The following is a 21,766-nucleotide window of genomic DNA, read 5'->3' as shown; positions in this document are numbered from 1 at the left end:
TGACATTCAAATCATGTGACTCATAAAAAGACTGTAGTGCATCTAAATGTCTCTAGAGGCCCTCCGCAGAGGAAGATAAGAGTACCACATCATCTGCATATAGTAAAATCTAAATCAAATCGCCAACTAGTGAGCATCCAACCCCCCCAGTGTCTGCATAAATGTCTCAAGCTCATCTATATAGAAACCAAACAAGGTTGGTGAGAGAGAACAGACCTATTTGACGCCAATAGTACTCATGATCTCATCTGTCCACCCCGCTCCCATCCAGACCCTACCTGACTCTCTCTCGTTAAGTGCTATGACAACCCAAATGATCTCTCGGTCATAGCCCAGCTCCTACAATCGTCTGACAAGGCGAGCTCTCGGTACCATATGAAAGGCTTTGCGAAAATCGTTCTCTCGGTCATAGCCCAGCTCCTACAATCGTCCGACAAGGCGAGCTCTCGGTACCATATGAAAGGCTTTGCGAAAATCCGCAAAGCAACAGTAAATCCTCTGCTTCTATGCCCTGGCCTCCTCGATGACACACCTGAGTGTGAGAATGTGGTCCATGGTCCTGTGATCATAGTTCCCACGAGTTTCGAAAACAGGCGGGAAACGGTGTTTCGGAGTTTCAATCACCAGAAGAAACAGTGGAAAAGGAGTTTCGGTTTTTAAGATTGATAAAATATTTTATATATATATATATATATATATATATATAATTAGTATTATTATATGTGTCATACAACAAGGCCTAAGAGGACAACAAGGAGGAGAGGAGAGGAGAGGGCAAGGGCTAAGGAGAGCAAGGAGAAGAGGGCAGGGGCTGAGGAGAGCAAGAAGGAGCGTTGGAAAGGAGAGCAAGGAGGAGAGGAGAGGAGAGGGCAACGGCTGAGGAGAGCAAGGAGGAGATGATGGACAGGAGAGCAAGGAGGAGGGGCAAACGGCTGAGGGCGGGGTTGTAGGATGAGAGGAGAGCAAGAGGAGAGGCTGGAGAGGGAGAGCAAAAACTACCCTACCCACCAATGGGGTTCTTACTCGGTGGTTGAGGCAGGTGTGTATGGTGTGTATGTGCTGGTACTTTTGCTTCTGCACTGCAAGCAAAATCAAAAAATAAATTAAAAATTCGCCTGCCCGAAACGTTGTTTTAGGTTTCAAAAACGGTGCCGAAACGGTGAACCGTTTCGGGTGCCCGTGATCACGCCAAAATCATGCCTACCCCTTTGCTATGAGTCCCTCTGAGAGAAATGTAGGCCATCTTCTGGTGGTTCTAGTGATGCCCTATAGGCCATGGTATGTGCCTTGTAGGCATAAGTGTAGGCACTTATAGTGTTAATGCCTTCTAGGCCACATAGGACACTTAGTCCTATGTGACACCTAGGACACTTAGTCCTAGGTCTAGGTACAAGTACTTTGTACTTGTGTGTTTTCAAGTTATCTAAGTTTTGACGTTACTACTCAACAATCGACTTGTCTTGTACCTGCACTCTCTCTCTCTCTCTTTGTTCCGTACAGCCGTACAGCAGTACTTACGCTGACAGTACAGCCGTACGTTGTACTTGAGCTGTCTGTACGGCTTATTTGCAGGACATTGAGTCTTTTTTTGCAGGATATTGAGTCAGATTTGCAGGACATTGGATCAAATTATCATACATTGGGTCACATTTGCAAAATTTCTGCAAAATTTGGGGCTTTTCCACATTTGCCCTCTTTTTGGCCTATTTGCCCTCAATAAATTTGGGGCTTTTGCCAAATTTGCTGTTTTTGCAGCGAACATTGCCTGTCACTGTCACATTTGGGTCAGATCCGCATTTGCCCTTTGATTTGGGTCAGAAATTTGCATATATTTGCTGTCATTTTTGGGACAGCCAGCTTTTTGCAGTGATAGCCTTGAGGCTTTTGGGTTTTCAAGTCTTTTTCAGGGTATCACAGTTGCTATGGCTGGGAACAATCAAGATTTATTTGGAGTTCTTCGTGAAGATGATAAGTTGGATGGCACCAACTATCCGATGTGGTCTTATCTCATGAAACATATTCTTGTTGCAAAGCATTTGTGGAATATTGTTTCTGGGGCTGATCTGAGGCCAGCCAATGCTACAGTGGTTGTTTCTACTGCTGGTTCTTCTGCAGGGGGTACTCCTCCTGATGCCTCTTCCTCTAGCACTCCTGCTGCTGCTCTTCCAACTCAAGAACAGTCAAGATGGGATGCAAGAGATGCAAATGCACATTCATGCATTGCTTTATCATGCAAGAGAATCATTATTCCACACCTCCGGTCTTGCAGGACAGCAAAGGATGCTTGGGATAAATTGGCTTCTCTCTATCAGATACGCAATGAAGCTCGTGTTGCATATTTAAGAAGGCAATTACAGGAAGTGAATATGAATGAAGGTGAGTCAATGGATGCATATTTAACAAAGGTCAAGGACCTCATGGAACAGCTTGCCAACATTGATGAGGTGGTGCCAAATTCACAGCTTGTCAGTACCACATTGAATGGACTGCCAGATACATATCAAGGGTTTGCTACAACCCTTCGATTAGTGGCCATGGGTAATCCAGAACACTATTCTTTTGACCAGCTAGTTACTTTGCTTTTGCAGGAAGAGCAAAGTAGAGCTAACAGACAAGCCATTATTCCTGATCATGCATTTGCTTCACAGCAGACAGGAAGAGGCAAGGCTTCCAAGCCTATGGGCAAGCCAAAATCTGCGCACAGCAGCTGCAATTCCACTACGCATAGCAGCTGCAATTCCTCCCATGCATCTAAAAATACAGCAGATAAGGAAAAGAAGAAAAGATGCAACTATTGTCGAAAGCCTGGACTTGACATTTCAGAATTCAAGAAGCGCATTGCTTCGGAGAAAAAGAAAGCAGGATTGACAGTTAATGCCTCACATGCCATTGAATCCCATGAGCCAGCGGATGCTTCACATGCACATGCTCTTCAGGATGATTGGGCATGGGCTGTCCATTGCTCATTTGATCCCTCCAAAGCTGATGCACTCTTTACTACTAATGATGCTCAGTCGTGGTACTTTGATAGTGGTGCTTCCAAGCATGTCACATCTTGCAGACAGTTGTTTCATTCTCTAGCTGATGCACCTCGAGGGGGGACTGTTACGTGTGCTAATAATGCTTCATATGCTGTAAAAGGAGTTGGAGATGTGCAGCTCACATCCATTTCCAGCCATCCTCTCACTCTGACAAATGTTCTTTTTGTACCTGGCATTGAAGTCAACTTGATTTCAATTTCAGCAATTGCTACTTCAGGTTTCAGAGTAATTTTTGATGGCTACAGATGCCTAGTATATGATCTTCGTGATGACGATGCCATAGTTCTCACTGGCACTTTGCAAAAAGGGCTTTATCACCTTGATCATCATCCAGCTCCACTTTCTATTGAAGCATTGGCTATTTCAGATTCACAGCTTGCTGAAACTCATCTTTGGCATGAGAGAATGGGCCATCTCAATTATAGAGCTCTTGCAAAGCTACATTCACAACAGATGGCAAATGATGTACCTCAGACTCACACAGTTTCCAAACATGTGTGTGAGGGTTGTCTTTTGGGTAAGATGCATTGATTTCCTTTTCAAAAGAATTGTCCAAAACTCTCACAAAGGAAATTGCAACTAGTACACAGTGATGTCTGTGGCCCAATGAGGACAAATGCCATTGGAGGATACGAGTATTTCATGACTCTCATTGATGATTTCACAAGGTATTGCTGGGTATATCCTTTAAAGGCCAAATCTGAAGTTTTCTTATGCTTTCAGAGATGGCTGAATATGGTTGAGAATGAATCAGGAAACAAGCTTGTCACCCTCAACACAGATAGGGGGGGTGAGTATATGTCAAAGGAGTTTGATGCATTTCTATCCTCACGGGGCATTATTCACTCATGCACTACACCTTACACTCCTCAGCAGAATCCTGTTTCTAAAAGGAAAAACAGGTCCACAATGGAGATGGCCAGATGCATGCTTAAGGCCAAGTCTTTGCCCAATAAATTTTGGCTTGATACAGTAATGTGTGCCAACTATGTGCTGAATAGATCATCTACACGGGCATTAAAGACTATTACACCTTATGAAGCATGGAAAGGCAGGAAGCCTTCACTTTCACACATGAAAGTTTTTGGGTCTCTTGCATATGTTCATGTACCATCTCAGCTGAGACATAAGCTTGATGACAAGGCAATCAAATGCATATTCATTGGTTACAGCCAGGAGAGCAGAGGGTATCGGTTATATCAACCAAATACTGGGAAGATTATTGTCAATAGAGATGTGATCTTTGCTGTACATTCAGCTTCTCCTCTTATGGACTGCAAAGCAAAGCCAGATGTTGACATGTTTGATGCCTTTGAATCTTGGTTACCTCTGCCATCATCAGAAGAGGATTTTGAGCAGCAACATGAGCCTCCTGCAGGCCCTCCACTAAGCATTAATCAGCCTCACCCTCATGCTGATTTGCAGGTTTCTTTTCCGGCACAAAATGATCCCATTACTCATGATGCAGTCATTGAAGAAAGAGCAGTCAATAGACAACAAAGGCAAGTTCCCAGATGGCTTCTTGATACATTGAGGGACAGCAAACAAGATCAGCCTTTTGCTGCCCGGACAAGATCAGGGAATAGACAGCATGGTCACTTTCTTGAGTTTGCACTCCTTGCCACAGCTTGCAATGAAGAGCCTCTGTGCCATAAAGATGCTTTTGACAGCAAAGAGTGGATGAATGCAATGAAAGCTGAATTACAATCTATTGCCAAAAATGACACATGGAAATTAGTAGATCTCCCACCTGGCAAGCATGCCATTGGAACGTGGTGGGTGTACAAATTAAAAAGGAAATCTAATGGCAACATAGATCGATACAAAGCCCGTCTTGTTGCAAAAGGATATGCCCAACAACAAGGCATTGACTTTGAGGAGACATTTGCTCCCACATCCAGGATTACTACCATTCGATGTGTCATTGCCATTGCAGCCCATCATCATTGGCAAGTGCACCAACTTGACATCAAGACCGCTTTTCTTCATGGGAATCTGCAGGAAGAAGTCTATGTCACACAACCTCCTGGCTTTGAGGTTGTTAATTCTGAAAATAAGGTATGCCGGCTTAGAAAAGCCCTTTATGGTTTGAAGCAGGCACCCAAGGCATGGTATACCAAAATTCATGCACACTTACTATCCCTTGGTTTTTAGAATAGCCCCACAGAACCCACTCTTTATGTATGTGGGAGTGGATCTAATTTTTTAGTGCTGATTTTATATGTGGATGATATGCTTATCACGAGCCCAGATACTCAGCAAATTGCAGCTTTCAAGGCTGATTTGCAGCAGATTTTTGACATGTCTGACATGGGACGGCTCCATTATTATTTGGGCATTCAGTTTGCTCATGTTGAGGGGGGTATCATGATGTCTCAGTCCAAGTATATTGGACAGCTCCTTGATCGTTTTCAGTTTGAGGATTGCAGGCCAATCTCTACTCCAGTGGACCCTGGCTTCAAATTCTCAGCTCATGATGGGAGCTCACCATGTGATATCACTCTTTATCAACAGGCTGTTGGATGCCTTATTTATTTATGTCACACCAGACCTGACTTGCAGTATGCAGTATCTCAGCTCAGCAGATTCATGCACATGCCCAGTTCACAGCATTGGCAGGCAGTGAAGAGAATCTTCAGATATCTCAGAGGCACTCAGGATTTAGCCCTCTTCTACGGTGATTGTAAGATTTGGGGAGAGAGAGAGAGCAAGAGAGTGAGCTGAGAGCTGAAAGCTTGAAAGCTTAGTTGCAATAGAAGAGTGTAAGAGTACAACTGAAAGAGTGAGAGATAAGGTTTTGTCCTAGTAACAAAACCTTAGTAGTCCCTAACCATAGTTAGTGGACTAACTGCGGTTAGGGGGAAAAACCTCTTAAAGAGGGAAAAGTGTCCCTAACTAGCTTATTAAAATACATTGGTCACTGCTGAATTATATGTATAATTCTAACACCCCCCTGCAGTGCCAATGTCATGTACAAGGCTGATTAATCACCAAACGGATATAAGTTCAGGGCACTGCGAAATGCCTCAAACTTTTCACGTGGTAGTGCTTTGGTGAAAACATCTACAACATTGTCATGTGTGGACACAAAGATCATACTGATCTCTCCTGCATGCAACTTCTCTCTGACGTAGTGATAGTGAACCTCAATGTGCTTCGTGCGAGCATGAAACACTGGATTCTTTGCCACTGCAATGGCACTCTGACTATCAGTGAGAATTGAAGAAGGACCCTCCAATGACAGATGAAGATCAGCAAATAGACATCGCAGCCAGACACATTCAACTGTTGCTGTGAAAGCTGCCCTGTACTCAGCTTCACATGATGAGGTAGCCACTGTAGATTGTTTCTTGCTCAGCCAAGAAATGCAAGCTTTACCCAGAAAGAAACAATTGGCACTAGTGGACTGCCTAGTGTCATAATCACCAGCCCAATCTGAATCACTCTAGGCATGCATCTGCAAGTCACCCCCCCTCGGAAATAACAAGCCAAAAGACTTCGTGCCCTGCAAATAACGAAAGATGCGCTTGACTGCTTGCCAATGCATAGTTTTTGGGCTGTGCATATACCTGCTCACCTGAGATACTGCAAACTGAATATCAGGTCTAGTGTTGCAGAGATATATGAGGCATCCAACAGCCTAACTGTAAAATGTGGCATCAACTAATTCTCCTGCATCATGCATTGTGAGTTTCAGCCCCGGCTCCATGGGAGTGGCTATGGGCTTACAATCATGCATGTTAAATCTGTCCAAGAGTTTCTGCACATACTTGGACTGAGACATAATAGTGCCACGTCTCTCTTGAGAGAACTGGATCCCCAAATAAAAGTGAAGCAGCCCCAAATCTAACATGTCAAAGTTGGTCTGCAAATCAGCTTTGAAATCTGCAATATTATCTTCATTGGACCCTGTGAGCAGTAAGTCATCGACATAAAGAATGATGACTAAAATTTCCCCCCCATCCTTCTTGATGTAGAGGGTGCTCTCAGTAGGACTATTGTGCAGCCCCTTGCTGGTCAAAAAGGCATGAATCTTGGCATACCATGCACGAGGGGCCTGTTTCAGCCCATACAAAGCTTTGTTTAGCTTGCATACCTGAAGTGCATTTCCTGTTTCAGCCCATACAAAGCTTTGTTTAGCTTGCATACCTGAAGTGCATTTCAAAGCCTGGAGGTTGTTTGACATAAACCTCTTCCAACAAGTCTCCGTTTAGGAAGGCTGTTTTAATGTCCACCTGATGAACATTCCACTCAAAATGTGCAGCCATTGCAATAACAGATCGGATGGTGGTCATCCGGGATGTAGGAGCAAAAGCCTCCTCATAATCTATGCCCTTTTTCAGAGCATAGCCTTTAGCAACCAGCCTTGCCTTGTATCTGTCAATGGAGCCATCTGACTTCCGTTTCACCTTGAAAACCCATCGTGTACCAATGGCATGTTTACCTGGTGGCAAGTCTACAACATCCCAAGTCTGATTTTTCTTAATGGACTGCAACTCATCGTGCATGACATTCATCCAGTGCACATTGTCCTTTGCTTCTTCGAATGTTGCAGGCTCCTTCTCATCGAGAAGAGTACCTGCATATGCTGATTCCACTGAATTAGCACCTTCCATGTGCCTTACTGCACTGCGAGTCCTGCCAGGTAATGGAGCATCAATCTTACTCTCCCTGAGAGTCTGTAACAGCCAGTTTGGGACTGTTTTTGCTGCATGTATGTCTGCAATTTCTTGCTGAACCACCTGTTCCACTGCCTGTGGAGGTGGCAAGACATCCTGTGGCTGAACTGGAGCATCGGGAGGTGGCTGTAAATTCCGATTTGCATCAGAAATATCAGCAGGGAACCCAAGGCAATGGGTAGCAACCCCTCAAAAACATCGTCTGAAGAAGAAGGCATATGAAATTCAGCCTAAGTGTGAGCTGAATTTTCTGCAAATATCACATCTCTACTGACAATGATCTTGTGTGTAGCAAGATTGTAGAGACGGTACCCCTTGCTTTCTGCACTGTACCCAACAAATATGCACTTAATTGCCTTATCTGACAACTTATGCCGAAATTCAACTAGCACACGAGCATATGCAAGGCATCCAAAGACTTGGAAATGATCCACTGAAGGCTTTCTCCCATTCCAGACCTAATAGGGAGTTTTTGTTTTCAAAGCCTTAGTGGGAGCCCGATTTAAGATGTAGTTGGCACACATTAGACCTTCAAGCCAGAATTTGTGAGGCATGTGTTTGCTTTTCAGCATACATCTGTCCATCTCCATAAGAGTTCTATTTTTCCTCTCAGCTTTGCCATTTTGCTGAGGGGTCAGCCTCACTGTGAGCTGATGCACAATACCCTTGCCTTTCAGAAAAGCATCAACATCTGCAGATAAGTATTCCCCACCTCTATCTGTGCGCAATGTCTGTATCTTGAGTCTGGTTTCATTTTCAACCATGGCTGAAAAGTGTTTAAACACCATGAACACTTCTGATTTGCGCTTCAGCCCAAAAACCCAAGTGAAATTGGAGTAATCATCAATAAAAGTAACAAAGTAGAGATGACCACCCAATGATGGAGTCCTCATGGGACCACAGACATAACTGTGTATAAGCTGTAATTTTCGAACAGCTTTAACTGAACCATCCTTTTTGAAAGGGAATCTATGCATCTTGCCTAAAATGCACCCTTCACAAGCATGTGGAGGAGGTATCTCAAGAGGTGGCAATGCATCAACCATAGAGTGCTTCTGAAGCGTCATCACGCTGTTGTAATGCATGTGGCCATATCGGGCATGCCATAATTCTGCATTCTGCATGGCAGCAGTAGGAGTAGAAACTGCAAGAGCATGGGCTGCTCTTTTCTCAAAAAGATCAAGCTGAAAAAGCCCACGCAGCAGAGTACCAGATAATCTCAAGGCATAATCATTTTCTCTGTCTCGGACAGCACATTTGTCATCCTCAAAGATGACCTGAAATCCAGCCCTGTTAAGAGTGGACATTGAAAGGAGATTCTTGGTGATACCAGGCACATACAAGACATCTGAAAGTCTGAAAACTGAGCCATCAATGGCGGTAAGCTCAACTTCTCCTGTACCACGTACTGAATATGACGAGTTGTTGGCACAAGTGACTTTCTTACCAACGGGAGGTGGATGCAAGGAAGTAAAGAGACACTTCCTAGAAGTGATATGTTTGGAGGAGGCACCGCTGTCAAAATACCAAGTATTCGGTGTTTCATTGACACTGAAAGCTGATGCATCCGTGGAAGGATCATAACTGCAAGTCAAAAAGGCATATGTATCATCATTTCAAGTGGCTGTACTATCCCGAGCATCTGGAACAGCCAGCCTAGAATCTGAAATGCAAGATAAAAAGGCATAATCCTGTCCAACAAAGTTGGCTGCAGCATCCCCACTGTCAGATGCATGAGGAGCTGAATCTGAAACAGCCATACCGGAGCTGTTTTTCTTCTCTTTTGCAAGCCTTTTCCTGCATTCTGCAATGTGATGACCTGGCTTTTTGCAGTAATGACAAAAACCCTTCTTCTTGGGCTTACTTGCATCATTCTTAGCCTTTTGTGAAGGTTGTCCTGACCCACTGGAAGGCTGATTTACTGATGTCTTTGCCTGTCCCTTTGTTTTTGACTTGAACTTTGAGAGCATAGCTTGTTCACCTGCACGTGAAGCCAAGTTTTTCCTGGTCTGCTCTTCCTGAAGCAGAAGTCCTATCAACTCATGAAAAGTGAGAGGATTTGCACCCCCCCTCAATGATAAGTTCAGCGAGGTATGAAAGCTGAGATAAGACTCAGGAAGAGAATTCAGAGTGGTAGTAACCATCTCTGAATCAGGAATAATCTCATCAATGTTCAATAATTGCTCTCTGAGATCCTGTAGCTTTGTGAGGTGGACTGACATGGAGTCACCCTCTTCCATATGTGTATTACTTAACTCTCTTTTCAAGAAAGATAGAATGATAAATCTTTTCACTGAAAGAGAGATGCATGACAAAGCTAAGGCATACCGTGAATCCCATCTCTTCTACTCTAGAGTAGTGGCTATAGCTGCACCAACAACTTGTCCTGCAGCTGCACCCTGTGCACGACCTCTTCCACCTCCTTGCTGGGGAGGGGTATTAGGTGCTATACCTGCTGGTCGGATCTCACCCCCATTCACATAATCCCATAAATTGCAAGAAATCAGAATATTGCGTACCATAAAACTCCAGAGGGAGTAGTTGGTACCATCCAACTTGTCTTCCTGTGAAAGACCACCGAACTGAAAATCATTCTGATTTTGCTGGGCCATATCTGAGAAAGAGATTTTAGCAGATACAAAACTGAATTCCCTTACTGGGAATGAAATGCACAACTCCCAAAAACACAGCCAAGCATTGGCTGTAAATGCAACTCAGATTTCTGCACTTGCACTGTCAGAAATCTGTCCAAGCATCAAAAACTCTCCAGAATCTGCCAAAAGTGCTGCAAAACACTTCAAGAAAGGTAGTATGAACTGAAATCTCCAAAATTGCTCTCCCAACACAAAAGCCCCAAAATAGGCTCAATTGCAACCAGAAAGGGGCAAATCGATCAAAAGCCCCAAATGTTGCAAGAATTGCGCTCTGTCTGCAAAAGCCCCAACTTTCACTGCGAAATTGCAGTGTAATCACAAAATCCCCAAATTTCTACAAGAAATTGTACTGCAAAACTGAAAGCCCCAAATTTCGAGGTTGAAATTGCAGCTGAAAAGGGGCAAAAGCACAGAAAGCCCCAAATTTTGCAATTTCAGCAGAAAGCCCCAAATTTTTGAGCTAAACCTCTAAATCTGCCTGCAATGTCTACTTCACAAGCAACTATGAACCCGAAAATACCCAAATGACTGCAAAAGACTGCAACTGTCTGCACAAATACCACCAGATCTGCTAGTACAATGAGTATGGATGACCAGGTACGGATGTATGACAGAGTACAGATGAGCAGGTACAGATCTGCCACACGTGCGGATGAGCAAGTACTGATTGTACGGACAAGCAGATCCGATCGCAGGTACAGACGGGGCTGCAGAATGTACGACGACGGCAGGCTATACGGCGACAAGCTGTACAGCCGTACGATCGACAATGTGCTGCTGACGCAGGCTGATAGTTCAAATAGAGCGTTGGTACGGACGACGAGATTACAAGCACAGACGGGTACAAAAGCAAGTACGGCATGTACGCGCAGGTACGTACGGTGAACTCATACTGTACAGCGACGATGGTGCAGTACGTGCTATACGGCACTGCAGTCGTGCTGTACCGAATGCGCAGGTACGGTAAGTACGAGCTGGAGTAGCAGGTCCATACGGACCTGTACGAAATGTACGGCACTGTACGGGATGACGAGCTGCAGCAGATAGAAGGTACGGCCAGCAAAGGGAGCTCGCGGGAGCTAGAGTCCGGGAGTAGAGAGCAGGTCCAAGAGCACTATCTGCTCTGATACCAAATGTAAGATTTGGGGAGAGAGAGAGAGCAAGAGAGTGAGCTGAGACCTGAAAGCTTGAAAGCTTAGTTGCAATAGAAGAGTATAAGAGTACAACTGAAAGAGTGAGAGATAAGGTTTTGTCCTAGTGACAAAACCTTAGTAGTCACTAACCATAGTTAGTGGACTAACTGCGGTTAGGGGGAAAAACCTCTTAAAGAGGGAAAAGTGCCCCTAACTAGCTTATTAAAATACATTGGTCACTGCTGAATTATATCTATAATTCTAACAGTGATCAGGGTTCACTTACCATGCATGCTTACACGGATAGTGATTGGGTAGGATGGTCGGGAGTGGTTGTCAGCAGGAGACATAGAGTTGTCCTATCTTCCCACAAAGGACAACATCGCAGATATGTTTACAAAGGCACTTCCTCGTCCCAAGTTCGAAGTCTTCCGACAGGCTTTACACTTGGTTCCCTTTGTTACATGATCTGACATTCCTTGTACATTCATAGGTGGCTATATCCTTTTGGATGAACATGTGCCACCATGACCAGAAACTACCATGTATTCTGAGACGTTTCCAGAGTACTTCAGCCCATCCCATGAAGGGGGGTTTGTAGGCCATCTTCTGGTGGTTCTAGTGATGCCCTATAGGCCATGGTATGTGCCTTGTAGGCATAAGTGTAGGCACTTATAGTGTTAGTGCCTTCTAGGCTGCCTTCTAGGCCACAAAGGACACTTAGTCCTATGTGACACCTATGACACTTAGTCCTAGGTCTAGGTACAAGTACTTTGTACTTGTGTGTTTTCAAGTTATCTAAGTTTTGACGTGACTACTCAACAATCGACTCGTCTTGTACCTGCACTCTCTCTCTCTCTCTTTGTTCTGTACCTTCAAGAAAGGAGTAGACAAGAAGGAAGCAAGAGAGTTGGAGAGCAAAACATAGGACATGCAATAGATAAGATAAGATACAAACAAGAGTGGAGGTGGTTTTGTCTAAGTGACAAAACCACACTAACCCACTAACTGTGGTAGGGGGAAAAAACCTCTAGTGATGATGTACAAGGAAGTGATCAATCACCAAAAGGAGATAAATTCAAGGCACTGCAAAATGCCTCAAACTTCTCACGTCGAAGCGCTTTTGTAAAGATGTCTGCAACATTGTCATGTGTTGACATACAGACCATACTAATCTCCCCTGCATGCAACTTCTCTCCGACATAATGATAATGAACCTCAATGTGCTTCGTGCGAGCATGAAACACAAGATTCTTTGCCACTGCTATAGCACTCTGACTATCATCTCATGAAAATTGCCTAACTTAGGCTCATATATATAACTAAAAAAGCACCTTAGAGAGGAATTAGAGGTGCCTATTGCACCCCTAAAATACTATCATTTTAATGCTCACATAGTATGACGTGAAAACATACTAAAACCATAGACCAGACTAAAAGTCTTTAGGTAAAAAAGACTCCCTGACGATTGTTCTACCATCACGGTAAACAGCACATTTCCTTGCATCCTAGCTTCTTTGACTTTCTCCAACTCCATTGGTTTCTGCTTTAGTTAAACTTGAGTAGAAGCATACTTTTGTGCCTTTCAGTTTCTTCACTTGTTTGAGAAATTTATCCTACCTTGATGAAACAGAACAATTTCATGCTTACCAACTTCGTCAAGGCTAGTTATTTGATTGGAGCTCCATGTTTATCTCTGGTGCGGCTTTGCTTGCATTCATAATGCGATTGTGGAAGCATCCCTTGCTGTAGCCGTCATCTACTAGGTGGACCCTCATTCTGACACTCAATGCTGTCCTAAGGGAGTGGTTGTGTGTTGACTAATTCACTCAAGGTGGACATCAATTGGAGCATTGTTGAGGAAATGCAATCCTAGACCACATCATAGCAGCTATTGTATATGCATGCTCCATTTCCTCTCCAATTGCTGCAGTTTCCTAATCTAGTGAGGATATTATTCTTGCCTATCAAGTAAGACTTGCATTGCATTTGTACGATTGTGGGAAGGGGGTGAGTAACCTCAGGACCGAGTTCGCTACTGCATATGATTTGTCTGAATTGTCAAGCTGCTTGTGTGGGATCGTCACCTTCGTCACATCAAGGATGATCTAGACTGGGATACCCGTATCTACATCCAATTGTCCACCAATGCATCAGTTTCTTCAGCCCGTTTCCAGCCCACGGGGGAGCCCAATATAGAAGGGGAGGGGGCTGTGGGTTGAAGTAGGACTGAGGTGGGAATCAAGAGCACAAGAAAGCGCACTCTGGAAAGACCTTGACTCCATAGAGAGTCTTCAGAAGCAGGAGCTTGACTCACCATGGATAACACACAGTCATGAGTGCATGAAACTCATGCTTTAGCCGATTGAGGTCAGACAGCAAAGTATTTATTCCATTCCTTGATGGCCAAATCGAGGCAGCAAGGTGACATGATGGTGCACCAAATTTTCCAGACCACGGACCCTAGATTGACAAAGACCAAACTCCAACAATTGAGACGTCAAGGATCAGCTCCACTCCAATCTGCAGGAGATTCTATCTCCCTCGGGATCGTTACAAATAAGAGGTGGCTTCACCAAATTTGCATATGGAGCATGGTTGCATGGTTAACGAAAGGGTGGCATGCCTTCTCCATCAACATGATCTCCCTAGCCTACCTAGTGGACGGGGAGAGTCACAACCCATAACATCCACGATCGATGCACTCTCCCAGCAACTAGAAATTCAGATTTTATGCATGCATGTCAACATCCTGGCATCAAAGTATCCTGATAACAAAACCTCTCCCTGCAATCCATTTCTCTAGATATCCTAATATAGGGCCAGGAACGGTGAGATTGGAAACTTTCCTTATGAAAAGCATAGCATATTTGGATGTCTGTGGGGGAGAAGCCTTGAGCCAAAGCCAATGCATCTCAGACTCAATTTGTGATGTATATACATCTAGATGAATATAGGAACATGCCCAAAATCATCCTCTAAAATTACATCACATAGTGCAGTTTCAATCTCATGATAGTCATTCATAGTGGTTCTTCCCCCCCTTCCCAATCTTACCTCACATGGCTCCTTCTTAAATGCCCCCTAACTTCATTATTCTTTAATTGAAACTCCTTCCCTCCCCCCTTTATCCCTTAGTAATCATGGTCTTACACATCTTCCTTTTCACCCCTCTTCTGTTCCCCACAACTAATTAATAGGACTTTTCATTTTTTCAATGTTATGGGGACATGCTCGTAAGGTTGAAAACCATAAACTCCATCACGCAGCTACTACTACATCCCCACCATCTAGATGAATATAGGAACATGCCCAAAATCATCCTGTAAAAATACATCACATGATGCAGTGTCAATCTCATGATAGTCATTCATAGTGGTTCTTCCCCCCTTCCCAATCTTACCTCATGTGGCTCCTTCTTAAATGCCCCCTAACTTCATTATTCTTTAATTGAAACTCCTTCCCTCCCCCCTTTATCCCTTAGTTTAATCATGGCCTTACACATCTTCCTTTTCACCCCTCTTATATTCCCCACAACTAATTAATAGGACTTTTTATTTTTTCAATGTTATGGGGACATACTCGTAAGGTTAAAAACCATAAACTCCATCACGCAACTACTATGACATCCCCACTAACGTCATCAACGTCCAATGGTGGGTGTAGACCATAGTATAAACATATACTCTCATACATACAAATCCACACATGCACATATACTTGAGCATCCATTTATACAACGTTCTACTAGCCCTCTAGAGGTGAAGGGCAGACTCGGCTGTGACAAAGACTAGTACTAAAGGATAAGTGTTAACCCTTTGGCAACAAGGGCCAGAGTGCAATCTAGAGCAAACACGATGAGATCCTTGTGTGTATAGAGTAGCGGCAAAGCTTCGCTTGTAATATCTTGAGCCTAAAAGATGGTATGATGAATCTTAAAGGAAGAGGATAGCCAAAATCCTCTTTAGAAAAGATCCAATCATACTTGCAAAATCAAGATTTAGAGAGAGAAATACTAAATCTAGAGGGAGAAATACTAAAAGCCTACACTTTTTGAGGTCTCCCCACTTTGTGTAGAGACCGAAAAGATCCCCCCAAAAAGCGGAGGAACTCTTGTCCAAAAGATCTCCTACAAAAGAGATCCCACCACGGAAGTACCTACAGATTGTGTAGAGACCAACATATATAAATATCTCTCAGTGGAATGAAGCTCCCACTCTTTAGGATTCTGTGTTCAAGCTCACTATTGTGTTCATGTGATTGATCTCAATTGCGCACATGCTCTCTTATACTATCGTGTTCTAGCATGCCCTTACCCTTGCAGTCTCCTCCTCCCTCCTCGCTCTCCCTCCTCCTCCTCCTCTTCCTCTCTCTCCCTCCTCTCTCCTCCTCCTCCACTTCCCTCTCCCTCCTCCTTCCTCCTCAACCCTTATCCCTTGAAGTCGCGAAGGAGACTAGCTCTCCACTCCTCAACCCTAGACTCCTCCTAAACCCTGCAACCCTCTTTAAACCCTGTAACTTCTAGATAGCTCTCTCAACCCTGTCCCCTTCCAAACCATGCAACCTCCTTCTAAACCCTTGAACTCCCATGGAGACAAAAGCCTCCATCCATCATTGTGATCAAGCACTCTTTCTCACCGAGCAACGACACAACTATAGGTGACCAACACCCTCGGAACCTGCACTTGGGAGAAACAGTGACAACAATAAGGTTAATCAAAAAGTAGTCCGCAAACTATTCATTTAAGCTACAACTGCTTGTAAAGACTAAACAATTTCATTTTAGTCTCTCCCCAACGAGCATCTAAGCAAAAAAATGCTTAGACAATCTAAGCTGATAGGTCCGCACCACTTAACAATCTAAGCTGATAGGCCCGCACCACTTACAATAAAAAGAATTTGTCGCAATATCAGCAAGCTGAAACATGGATGAAATTTTCACAAGGTATGGCTGTAAACTTCACATTGTGATGTATGGCTGTAAATATGTGTGGAAGAGAGCTACTACTCCTCCCAAGCCTCTTAAACCCCTTCATTTTAATTCTCCATTCTATGTATTGTCATCCATGTGTACCAATGGTATCTCCCTTTTTTAGCTCTGATCCATACCTATACTTGAAAGATCTCATGAAAATTGTCTGGGTAGGTCTCATATATATATTACTAAAAAAGCACCTTAGAGAGGACTTAGTAGTACCTATTGCACCCCTAAAATACTATCATTTTAATGCTCACAGTGTGTGACATGACAACATACTAAAACCATAACAAGATTCATTTTAAACTCCCTGACAAGTGCTCTCCCATAACGGTAAACAGCACATTTCCTTGCATCCTAGCTTCTTTGACTTTCTCCAACTCCATTGGTTTTTGCTTTAGTCAACCTTGAGTAAAAGCATACCTTTGTGCCTTTCAGTTTCTTCACTTGTTTGAAAATTTTATCCTCCCTTGATGCAAATAGAACAATGGCATGCTTACCAACTTCGTCAAGGCTAGTTATTTGATTGGAGCTCCATGTATATCTCTGGTGCAGCTTCGCTTGCATTCATAATGTGATTGTGGAAGCATCCCTTGCTGTAATCGTCATCTACTGGGTGGACCCTCATACTGACACTCAATGCTGTCCTAAGGGAGTGGTTGTGTGTTACTAATTCACTCAAGGTGGACATCAATTGGAGCGTTGTTGAGGAAATGCAATCCTAGACCACATCATAGCAGCTATTGTATATGCATGCTCCATTTCTTCTCCAATTGCTGCAGTTTCCTGATATAGTGAGGATATTATTATTGCCTGTCAAGTAAGACTTGCATTGCATTTGTACGATTGTGGGAAGGGGTTGAGTAACCTCAGGACCGAGGTCGCTACTGCATATGATTTGTCTGAATTGTCAATCTGCTTGTGTGGGATCGTCACCTTCATCATCAGGGATGATCTGGACGTATCTACATCCAGTTGTCCACCAATACATCAGTTTCTTCAGCCGGTTCCAAGCCCAAGGGGGAGCCCAATATAGGAGGGGAGGGGGCTATGGGTTGGAGTAGGACTGAGGTGGGAATCAAGAGGGTTACCAGAAACGTTTCACGAAACAGTTTCGATTGGAAACGTTTCGAGATTCCGCTCGTCGTGTTTAAAATAGAACTCGACAGTATGAAGTTCGACATGGCTTAAAACATGGAGATCACTACGCAACTCGCTCGCCAAACGGGTAAGTTCCCATATTCTTGAAATTCAAAATGTAAAAATGGTTCTCCTAAGGCCAAGATAAGCGTAATGCGCAATGCTGAGGATCCCGGCCAAGCCAGGAGGGGAGGTTAAAGACGAAGACCAAACTGGGAAAGTAGAAAACAAGTGGAAACGCATCAATGGAGGAAGAAAAGAGGAGGACAACCTGAGGACGAGAAAGGTCATCGAGGGAGTGCGAGGCCAAGCAGCGAGAGAGGTGGGAGTTGCGGGAAGGGAGACTGGCACCACCAAGGAGGGGGAGGCAAAGCGAAAGTGAAGGGAGACGGGGAAGGAGGAGGAGGCGGAAGGCAGCTACAATGGTGGTGCTAGACGTGGTGCTGCAATTGAGAGAGAACATACTTCTGTATTCTATTGTTGCTGCGCCACATAGCACACACGATCAAGACCTTCTGCCTCCTTATATAGCCAGATGCTTCAGGGAAATGCCCCCAATACTCATTTCCACCGGCCTGTTTCCACGCCCTCCACCCAGGCGGCTCTTGACAGCGACTTGCACGCCGGTGCGCAACACGTTGTTGATCATCCCTGGCTCGATTGGCCAGTCATTCGCTGTCACGCACCTGCTTGCGCACGTGGAAACCGGCGCGGGGGCATTTCCCTCAAAGCATCTTGGGTATGACTCGGTAACTTGTAAGCGGCCGCCGTCGCGAGCTCGTTTCCCACCAGGAAATGCCTCCTGCTCTATGAGAGAGATGCTCCGAGAAGGCAGTTGCCATTGGGAACTCGCTGAAAACCAGGTCGAGCCTTGGTGGGAAAGTGGCCGAAAGCTAGTTCATGGTCGGTCACCAACATCACCCTGTCATTTTCCCTCCAAAAAATGCCTCTTGCTTTGAGGGAAATGCCCGAGGAAGGCATTTCCTGGTGGGGAACTAGGAGAAAACTAGCTCTCATCCTCCCAACCACTCAACAATCACCCGATCACTTTCGCCATGTGGCATTTCACGAGCATTGAGGTTTGAGGGAGGCAACACGATTATCAAAGCCCTACCTCTAGCTCGCGAAGTGGTGTGGGCCCACTACTCGATTGCTCTGGCTCTATTGCTTTCTTATTAGCACTACAAATTGTATGCTATCGCCCAAGGAACTAGTCTAGTTGTCATCTACTCGCACTTGGGATGGCGCCATCCCTCTTCTATTGTTGCTATTGCTCGATGAACCCTCCTAGAATCATGAGTATATTATCCTTATAGTCATGGCTCTTGATTAGAATTTCAACAACTCTAGCTTGAATTACAAACTTTAGTGGTGTTGCACTAAAGACTCAATGCCATTCTTGCATAGGAGGGATTGGCTCTCCATAATCCACTCAATGGGATGTGGAGGCTGAATGTGGGCATGTGGCTCAATGGCTTGTCATGATCTCTTCTTCTGCTATGAAGAGAGTGGACAATCTAACGAGGCCATATCTTTGTGTGTATTAGGCTACTTGAAGCATGCAAATAAGAGGTGTCATATATAAGAGCCAGAGAATCTACGTGTGATTAATGGCATGATTACGAGGCATGGCTAGTTGGAACTCAACATTCTAAATGTGTGAACTCTTCATGAGATTTGGCATCCATAAGTAGGCGATGTGGCAAGTGGTGGCATGATGGGCCTTGACTTTATTACCATTGATTAGCTCGAGAAATAGATTACCTTCCAAGTTGGCCCACTGGACTATGTTGGTGGTAAAGATTTCCCCCAATTTGAATGGCCCAAATCATTCGAGTTTGAGATTGGGCTTTTTAGGACTATGTTGGAAATCATATGCTAGAATATGAGTAGTGTAGTGCTAACCTACACTAGGCACACTTTTCCCCTCTAATCAGAAGGTTTTTGTCCCTAGGGTGGGTTAGGGTACCATTGTCAAGGATATACTTGTGCTCGACATCACTAGACACACCATCATTCTGTTGGAAGAAGATTTTATTCTCAGGGTTCGAGCAATTATAGCTTGTTCCATCAAGCTTGGAGTCACGTAGGACTGGTTTCGGCCTGTTGTTGTAATATTGGAAGTTTTTTAGTAGATTTCCAGACACCTCCAAGGTCCTTTTATTCAAGAGGTGCTTCTTGTTATCCGTCTGCACTTACATCATCTCCGTGCTTAAATGATCAGTCTTTTGGAGGAGCTGCCATTGTTTTGATGTTGTCGCCTATGTTTCAAGGCCCAGCCTTCTACAATGCTTTTGGAGGTCACTATTGCTAGTCATCGCTCCATCCACAGATTTTACAAGGTATCACAGCTTCACTTAGCTAGAGGCTCTATGTATGTTCTCGTGCTATTGGTCGATGCCTTAGTTCACAACATTTTTTGAGTCGCATTTGGTCATTACTGGAGCATCCATAACATCATTTTTTGACTTGGCCGACTTTTTAAGGTTTTGCTGCCTTCAATTCTAGCATCTAGGAAGCATTTTGAGCCTTTCTTAGTTCATTGGGAGCTGTTTTACAATAGTTTGCCATTGAAATGGTGATTGTTGCTACCTTTTTAGGCTTCGGTGACTTGGTTTGGCATAGCCACCTATGTCTTGGCGATGTTGCTTCTATTTTGCAGCGCTCGATTTTACATAGCGCACCCAAATTTTACATACATTTTTCCTTGGATTTTGCACAAAGCTCCCAACTCTTCCCTACATTTTACACATGAACGAATTTTTCTTTTAGATATGCCTACACTGAACTACTAAGATTTCATTTTGATTCACCCAAATTTTCCTCCGAACACACCTTAATTTGTCTCCAGATTTGCTCAGATTTTATAGTTGAATTATATCATTTAGCTTGGATTTTGCTTTGCACCTTGGATCCATCTTGATCCCAAATCCATCCTTCTATGCTGCTCCTCGATTTCTCTTGTTTGTGGATCTATCCTACCTCCAGATCCTTCTACCCTAGATCTACTTACCCCAAATCATCATGCAATCGGATCCTCCTGCCTAGGATTGTTCTACCCTAGATCATCTTACCTGGGGTCCTGATCTTGGATCCTATCCGACTCCTTGGCCTTTTGTTTTGTCCCATATCCAAACTGACCTAGACTTATATTGCTTGGAATTTGGATTTTGCAAAAATTCCTAGTTTTGTTCTTTTATCTGAATTGTTGAGTAACGCTTTGACGTTTTGTTGAGCACTCTACAAGTTCAAGCACTCAAAAAGAGTTACATTAAGTTGCCATCAAGAATTTGGGGCTTGTTCCTTGGTAAAATCCCTTATGACTTGGTTACAATGTGTTATTCTAGGTATCCTTTCATCACCTCTATTAGCACTACTCACCATTCTTTGTCCAAGTCCACTTCGCCTTTTATTGCTAGTGAGAAGGAGTTTCACATGCTCTTCCCATGACTTGCACTCACTTTTTATGTGCCCTTCTTCCTAAAAAAGAAACACTTTACCTTAGCATTGTCCTCGTCCTAAGAATTCCTATGAGGTTCTCGGTCTCCGTGCTAGTATGGGGCTCAATCTTACTCTTGGAATTTTGGCTATTATTCGATTTTCGGTTGGCATTCTTCTCTAGAACTTGTTAGAATCAACATTTTGCTTATTCCTATACCAACATTTTGTTGTCATGTATGTGTTTTTTATAGAGATTTCATAGGGTTTTTGGTATGGCACTCCAACCCGATGTGGCCACTTCTTGTGCACTTGTTGCACCATTTTTCATTGGTCTTCCTCATATGCCAAACTCTTAGAGAGCTTTCTTCAGTTTGGGCTTCTTAGACTTTGGTGATGGGCATGCCTCTTCCTCTTCATCACTATCATTAGTGCTCTTCTTGGCTTTGGTCTTTGCCAAATTGCTTTTCTCCAAAGCTATGGCTTGGTTAATTAATTCATCATTCATATGGGTAGGATTCAAGATCTCAATTGAAAGAATGTCTAAAAGTGCACCACTCATAGCCATGTTCTCATTGTCTTGTCATCAGGGAGGCTACCAATTTGGATGATGATAGCTTGCATCCTTAACATGAGTCTTGGATGATTGTGGACACTCAACTATGAGATGGTTGTTGGGATCCTCACCCTCACATCCCCGAAA

The 21,766-nt window shown here is 43.9% G+C and overlaps 1 protein-coding gene across 2 annotated transcripts in view; it reads right to left on the bottom strand.

The window, feature by feature from the left end:
• Positions 1-18,228, bottom strand: part of LOC147884918 (Metallo-hydrolase/oxidoreductase superfamily protein) — a 122,764-nt gene extending 104,536 nt beyond the window's left edge. Inside the window, exon 1 of one of the 2 annotated variants that reach the window (XM_087397539.1) lies at positions 18,091-18,228. Coding sequence is in view for 1 of the 2 variants with exons in the window: in XM_087397538.1 (XP_087253664.1) it covers positions 17,897-18,088 (192 nt within the window). In the remaining variant the exon portion in view is untranslated. Of the gene's footprint in view, positions 1-17,896 lie in introns of both variants that reach the window. The other variant, XM_087397538.1, reaches the window with a different exon arrangement.
• Between the last annotated feature and the right edge of the window lie 3,538 nt (positions 18,229-21,766).

This window comes from Dipteris shenzhenensis, chromosome 26 (genome assembly GCF_047967505.1).
Source record: "Dipteris shenzhenensis isolate YYH24624 ecotype China chromosome 26, Dip_SZ_1.0, whole genome shotgun sequence".
Classification (NCBI taxonomy): Eukaryota; Viridiplantae; Streptophyta; class Polypodiopsida; order Gleicheniales; family Dipteridaceae; genus Dipteris; species Dipteris shenzhenensis.
This window is presented reverse-complemented; position numbering and strand designations above follow the sequence as displayed.